General features: G+C 47.5%; 1 protein-coding gene across 1 annotated transcript; it reads left to right on the top strand.

Annotated features, from left to right (window-relative positions):
- The first annotated feature begins 2,486 nt into the window (after positions 1–2,486).
- Positions 2,487–4,639, top strand: LOC119458809 (leukocyte elastase inhibitor A). The gene is made up of 2 exons (XM_037720669.2): positions 2,487–2,533; positions 3,441–4,639. The coding sequence occupies exons 1-2, from the start codon at positions 2,487–2,489 to the stop codon at positions 4,591–4,593; spliced, it is 1,200 nt and encodes a 399-aa protein (XP_037576597.1). The 3' UTR covers positions 4,594–4,639.
- The last annotated feature ends 2,513 nt before the right edge of the window (positions 4,640–7,152 follow it).

The following is a 7,152-nucleotide window of genomic DNA, read 5'->3' as shown; positions in this document are numbered from 1 at the left end:
TGAACACCGGGCGGGAACGTTCCATTTGCGACGCGCTGGCCTCGATTCTGCTTAAGTAGGTGGCAACGAATCAGCAGACCAGCGTCATCAAGATAGCACACAATTTCAGGGCAAGCACAGTCGTTATGAGTGCAAGTTGAAGCCAGCCGATCAGCCTCTTCATTTCCGGTGATCCCTACGTGTGAAGGTATCCATTGAGCAACGAGAGATACCCCACGTGATGAAAATTTGTTGGCAGAGTCAGTAATGCTGCGCGCAATTGGGCGATCAATATGATTGTGTTGTAATCTGCAACGTCCAGCGCAGGAGTCCGTAAAGGTGACAATCTTCGATGAGAGTAACTCCGCTTGCGCGTATTTCAGTGCAAGATTAATTGCTGCTAGCTCCGCAGTTGTTGACGAGGCTGGTATACGATATATACGTCGTACTTCAGCCGAGGAGCAGAAAGAAACTGCAGAGGCGACTAGACCGTCACTGTGTACAGATGCATCTGTGAATATTCGAAGATAATCTAGAAATTTTCGAACATGTGCGACTTACCCAATTGGAACATTGCCGAAACATGCATATCCGAATTTTTGTGCGTGTCAGGAATGTGAGGTAAATGGGGAATACGTGTTTGGTGATATCTTTCGGAGGCGGAGGCGTAACTGAGGCAGCATGTTCAGAAATATCGGCAATGTTCATGAATAGTGCAGCCATTTTTCCCATGCGAGAAAACGAGCGGTGAATCAGACGGTCAAGGAGCGATTGACCATTCGACGCGCGGTGCATACATTCAATATGATATAGAGCACTCTGGTCTGCTTGCAGCCTCAGGGGTAACTGATGCGCTTCAGTGAGTAATGGAACAGATTGCGCTTAAAGTCGCAGTTTCGCCCAAAAGGCGAAGCATCGATTGTGATTGCAAATTAGTGGACAACTATACAAAGTAAGTATAGTAGTTTTATTGTTTGTATAAACTTGCTAACATAGGCATATTAACAAAATTAACAAGCATGGTGTCACGCGCACACAAGCAAACTCAACGTATCTCACTCGAAGACCGCGGGAAGTAGCTGTCGAAACGCTGGAGTGAGCCAGCGCAGCAGCACGACCGACGGATCGAGCGAATTGAGCAAAGTATACCCACAAACATATCGCGACATCTGCCCCTGGTGCGGCGACACACGCCCTACACTCTTTCACATCTCGTCGGGTTGCGGGGGCAAACCTCAACACTTAAAGACGCCTAGCACGTCATTTGAGTGGTGGGAGGTACAGCTGACCGGCGATACCTGGCGGGACACGAAGCTCTCGTCCAGCAAGTACGTCGAGCAGCCATGGCCAGTGGTGTCCTGGAATGACGACACCACCCACTCGTCCTCCAGATCAACGACCTCGGTGGTCCAAATAAATGTCTCTCTCTCTGTCTCTATCTCTCTCTCTCTCTCTCTCTCTCTCTCTCTCGTGGTGGCGCTGGCATGGCTTTCAAGATACAGCCTCGCGGGCGAGCGCTCGCGGCGCAGAACGTCCCCCCCCCCCCTCCCCTCGGAGCCTTCCATACCGGCGGGACCGCGCCGCCGTAGTAAAGCGCGGCCCCTTCACCTGCCCACCCTCCCCCCGCAGACTTCCGGCCCGGCGGGAGCGTGAGGCCACAGTGAAGCGGGGCCCCTCCACCTCTTTACCCTTTCTGCGGAGCGTTGTGCGTGACTGGAAGAACGCGCGCTTCCTTCACGCTTCCCGCCCATGTGCGCTCGAGCCGCGATTAATTGCCGGCTCACCGTCGGATGCTATTACTCACAAGTACAGCGTACGGCGCGCGGCCACGGTTTTATCGCCCGTGGACTTTATACGGAACCTCACGCGACGACGACGACGACGACGGCAGAAATTCGCCTAGAGTGTCCATATAATTGCTATCGCAATAAATTGGAGCTGCGCAGGTTATGTAAGGCGTAGGGTAGATAATCGGTGGACCATTATAGAGTTACAGAATGGGTGTCAAGGGAAGAGAAGTGCAGTCCAGGGCGGCAGTGACTTGGGCAGCACTGGTATGATGCAATTGGAGAAATTTGCAGCCACAAGATGGGGTCAGCTGGCGCAAGACGGGGGGAATTGGTGATCGCTGAGAGAGGCCTTCGTCCTGCAGTGAACATAATGATGATGGCTTCTACATTTTATACATGTTTACCACCCTTACAGCTGTGAAAAACAACCATCTAAGAATAAGTTTCAATGTAGCTTTTATTCACAGTAAACACTTTATGCGCTCCAAGTTCGTATTGATATCCCTCTCATCCCTGTCATAATCATGAACGCAAGACAAAATGAACAATTTCGAATATCGAGCTGATATATTTTTCAGTTATAAACTTTATTATTACTAATTCCTCTCTCACTCAATTTCGATTATTTCTTCTTCTTTTTTTCTGTGACCCCTGCTTCGCCAATACCCAGTAGTGGGTAAATGTCATTAAGTGGTAGCGAGAAGAAGAGGGCTAAAGATGGCGCAAAAGGAGAAGATTCGAGAGAAATCTGCTGACAGTCAAAGGTGAGCTCTCTCTACGGAATTTTACGCTATAACCCCGAAGTGGCTTCATAGCTTATAGTAAATGTCCGTTGTTTGCTTAGCTCCTCCAAGGTTCGTCGCATCGCATTTTGAAAAACCTAGTATGTCAACATGCTCCTTGGAACTACCATTTGTTCACCAAATAGTGCGTAAACGGAGAACTCCGGGACGACAGCAGAAAAAATTTTTAACGTTTTACCACGTTCCTCTCTCCCCTACACCTCGTTCTTGGTTTCTCTTAAAACGGCGAGAAGCCGCGAATCGGCCGGCGCAACCCATGTTATGCCGTTGGTGAAGCGGCCTGGAAGGTAAAAGAAGAGATACCGGCCGAAAAAAATACCTCCGATGCCAGAATACAGCCTTCATTAAACAAACACGAAGTTATGTCAACGTATAAGTTACCTTTGCCCGATTTGACGCCTACGATCAGTGTGCATGTACGTTACGTATGCGCCCCCAAGTGAGTCCTACATAATTCCGAATTCTTATTTCGAAAGTTAGGACGAACTATTCATACACATCCCTTACTTTTTGTCTGAAAGATCGCTTTAAGTCGAACAATATTTAGTTTAGAGGCACAGTTACTTTTTTAGTTGTCAACAAGCATCGAGGACTGAAGCCAGCGTGTCAACAAGGTGGCTTGTCCACGTGAAGACATGTCTTCTACAAGTCACCTTGTCAAAGCGTTGATTCCACCCACAGGAATCCCGTAGTCAAGCACTGTCGATCTCTTTGTCTCCATTTTACTGTGAACCACTCTCTTACAAAAATTTTGCATTGGGATACCATGTCTTTTCTTGTGCTATGAGTTGTTCTCAGTCGCAGTCTACGAACCGCACACCGGACTTCCTATAATGGCCTTTCGCCGTTTCCTTTCCTTCTTCCTCAGTTCCATCCCAGTCACGGCGCAAATACTCAACGAATCGGTGCTCAAGTTCGCCGTGGAAATGTATGGGCAACTGCAGTCCCAAAACGAAAGCGGCGAGAACCTCATCTTCTCACCGTTCAGCATCGCCGTAGCACTCACCATGGCCCTCGCCGGCGCTCGCAACAATACAGCCGAGGAACTCGCCAGCCTGTTGCACGTCAAAGACCACCAGGACAAAGGTCACGAACACTTTCCGGAATTTCTCAACAGCCTCTCCCAATTCGCCCCGGACGTCGAGTTCTACGTGGCCAATCGGATTTACAGCGGCCAACAGTTTACAGTCAAGAAGAGCTATCGTTCGCACCTCGAGAACTCGTACGGCGCAACCATCAGATCCGTCGACTTCAAGAACAGCCACGAATCGGTTCGGCTCGAAGCAAGCGCGTGGGTCTCGGAACGAACCGCATCGAAGATTCGGGACCTGCTTCCTCCGAGAAGCGTCTGTGGCGGTACTGTGCTAATCCTACTGAATGCTATTTACTTCAAGGGGTTCTGGAAGGCACCCTTCAGAGCAGCCGACACGGCACCACGCAACTTTCACCTCGACTCCAAGAACACGGTTCGGGTGGACACTATGTTCCAAGACAGCGAGAGTTACAGGATAGGCAGTTCCAACGAACTCAGGGCCCGAGCCCTGGAGATCCCGTACAGAGGTGGCATGATGTCAATGGTCATACTGCTTCCGGACGGGATAGAAGGCCTGCCATTTCTGGAGAGGCAACTGACGTGGGAGAGACTGAGCTCGCTTCTCAGATGCCTCAAGAGAAGCAACAATGTCCAGGTCAGCATTCCCAAGTTCAAGATCGAGTGCAGACACGTCCTCAACGACATTCTCAAGGCCCTCGGTGTCGTCGACCTGTTTACGCCGGGTGTTGCTGACCTTTCGGGGATGTTCGATAACGGCAAGCCAGCGGTCTCTGACATTTTCCACAAGACGTTGCTTCAGGTTGACGAGGAAGGCACGGAAGCCGTGACTGCCGCAGCCGTAATGTTGTGCTCCACCCTCAAGAAATGGCGGCCAACGTACTTCGCTGTGGATCATCCTTTCATGTTCATCATCAAGAGCAAGGAGCCCGACGTCATCCTCTTCATCGGCTCGGTGCGGAGGCCGTAAAACACGCTCACACAGTAACAATAAACACTCGTTTTGTATTTAGTAAAATTACGCGCTTTTTAACGCCCACCATTTTTTTTCTAGCTTCTTATATGATAAACCACGTCCACGTTATGACATCTTGATATTTTTCGGCGCTTGTCAGGGCGTTACACGGTGTCTCGTTCGCGAAAAGATAGTCGGGTAACTACCGCTTTACTTGATCGATGAGCTCTTTAAGCTATTGACTTTTATGACTCATTAGCGGGAGGATAGCGGCCTCTATAATTTCCTTTCACATGAAGGTTAGCGCGCTAGCGTAAAGCGAGATTCGATTACTACTTCGTTGGAAGGTGCTTTCAATACGCAGCAATTTATAGTATATTATTATCAAGATCTAAATGGCGGTGTCTCTGGTTGCTAAAATGGTCGAAGAAATCCTGTTTAGTACAAGTCTTATTGATTGTGCGGCAGTGTCAAGTAATCGTGATTGAACTTGTGCTCATCATTCTTTGTAATTGGGTTCTTTTGTTTGCTTGTTCCTTGGAGCATTTGATTCTTCTTAGTTCTCAACTAATTCTTGTTATCATGTAATTTTCACCGGCTAAATAAATATTTATACGTTCGAATATGCCACCCACGAAATCTACGGGGTATACTGAGTACTTGTTGTTGTTTTTTTGCCACAAATTGAGACACACACAAAAGGAAGAAACACAGACGACCATGTTTCATGCGACAGCCTTGCCTTCGGGTCTCCTCGCGAGTGGTTCTCGAACAGAGTTGGACCAGTTTGGCGGGGGCAGAAAAGGCGATGTGTACCCTATACTGGCCAGCCACCACTTTGAGGTTATGGGAAACCTGATGAACATAAGGAGTCACTGAAGGTCTCACGGTACTATGTGGTTTATTCTGTTCAAGAACGTGGCATTTGCGTTGGTTCGTGTATTGCGCCCCTGCCAAGTCAAGTGCCGTGCAATGTATTCCTATATAGTGTTAATCGCCTGCTCAATGAAGCTTTTAAACCGGCCAACAATTTTAAGTATTTTCAATGTGTTTATATATGTGGATGACTTTTTGATTCTTTTTAACAGACAAGTCTCCCTGAAGCACCACGGCGATAGTTTAAACATTTCTAAGAAGCACGGCAAAGGACTTTCGAGTATACACGTGAATTGCCACAGCGTAACCACCCTGCAATTTTTAAATTTAACATTGATCTTAATGGAGGGCTAGCTTAGTGGGGGAAATATTTCCCGCGTACCAAGTAAGGAATGCTGCCGTATGATTGTTGCCATTCCAAAATTGTCAAGCGTGAAATCGCTACGCTCTGCCTGGAGGTAAAAGGCAAAAGCACCACAAAGGATAAAGGAAGTGCCAGAACCTAAGGCCAGTAGTGATTCCTTATGTTCATACGGTGTCCAATCACCTCAAGAAGGTGGGAGGTGGCAGGCCGGTATGGGGTATCCATTGATTTTTTTCTGCCCACGCAAAACTGGTTCTACTCTGCTCGAGAACCACTCGCGAGGAGACCCGAAGGCAAGGCTGTGGCAAGAAACATGGCACGAGTTGCGGGAAATGGGTCACGGGGGTGGTCTACGAATTTCCCCTTACGTGCGGCAAGTTCTTCATCGGACAGACCGGGCGCGGCACGAATGAACGAGCCAGAGAACACGACGTAAATCTAATGAAAGATGGCGTACGGCGCATTTGTTAGCACGCTGCAAGGCTTGCATGTGTCGACCACGTTTTCAAGAGATTGAAGGTTCTCGGTAGAAGCAGAAATCAGAGAGCGCGTGAGCTGATGGAATCTTATTATATAAAAAGAAAAAGCTCAAGTTGTATTAGCGATATCGCTGTTATCCTTTACCAATAGGAGGCGAGATTGTTCGAGCACTGGATATCATAGGTATGTGAATAGCGTGCGCATGCGTGTATGTCGATATATTCCTGGGTCAACAAACAAAGTAAATCACCTGGAAGTGGCACGCGTGCCGTCATCTATGTTTCTTCTTTTTGCGTGTGTCTCACTTTGCGGTAAAAAGAGATGTCCTTCATAAAACATCAACTAGGCCCACAAAGAGTTCTGTTGAATTAAATTGAGTAAACTTATTCCTGATCGGTAATTGTATTTATTATTGATACACTTTAATTTTTCTATGTAGTATTCGAATAACTTTCTGCAACAGCTTTTATACCTCAGGTGCGGCTTTCTCACACTAAAATTAATTAATTGATTTCGCCTTGGTCTGTAGACCACGGCGAAAATTACTACAACACGTTGCGTAATTTTATTAGAATTTTATTCACTCAAATTATTTTCTAATTACCGGCTTCTTAACAAATTACCGTTGTGGTCAATTCTCGAGAAGCATAACAAAACATTCCACAAATGCCACCTTTTCTAGGCCTCCAATATTCCTCTTTTATTCCTCTAGAACGCTACTCACGCAAAACTGTGAGTAGCGCCTTCGTCAATCCTTCGACTGTCTGCTTTTGTCTTTGTTTAAAACCAGTAATTCCGTACGTCATTTCGTTGCTTTTGTGAAGATCACTGCGCCGCGGTATTCCACCACAACT

Source organism: Dermacentor silvarum, chromosome 7, assembly GCF_013339745.2.
Source record: "Dermacentor silvarum isolate Dsil-2018 chromosome 7, BIME_Dsil_1.4, whole genome shotgun sequence".
Taxonomy (NCBI): domain Eukaryota; kingdom Metazoa; phylum Arthropoda; class Arachnida; order Ixodida; family Ixodidae; genus Dermacentor; species Dermacentor silvarum.
This window is presented reverse-complemented; position numbering and strand designations above follow the sequence as displayed.

What these genes read in the sequence shown, in the direction of transcription:
- LOC119458809 (XM_037720669.2), top strand. Translation starts at nt 2,487, where the DNA reads ATGGCGCAAAAGGAGAAGATTCGAGAGAAATCTGCTGACAGTCAAAG. An exon ending in AAATCTGCTGACAGTCAAAG is followed by an intron (nt 2,534 to 3,440) that starts GTGAGCTCTCTC and finishes CTTCTTCCTCAG; the next exon opens with TTCCATCCCAGTCACGGCGC.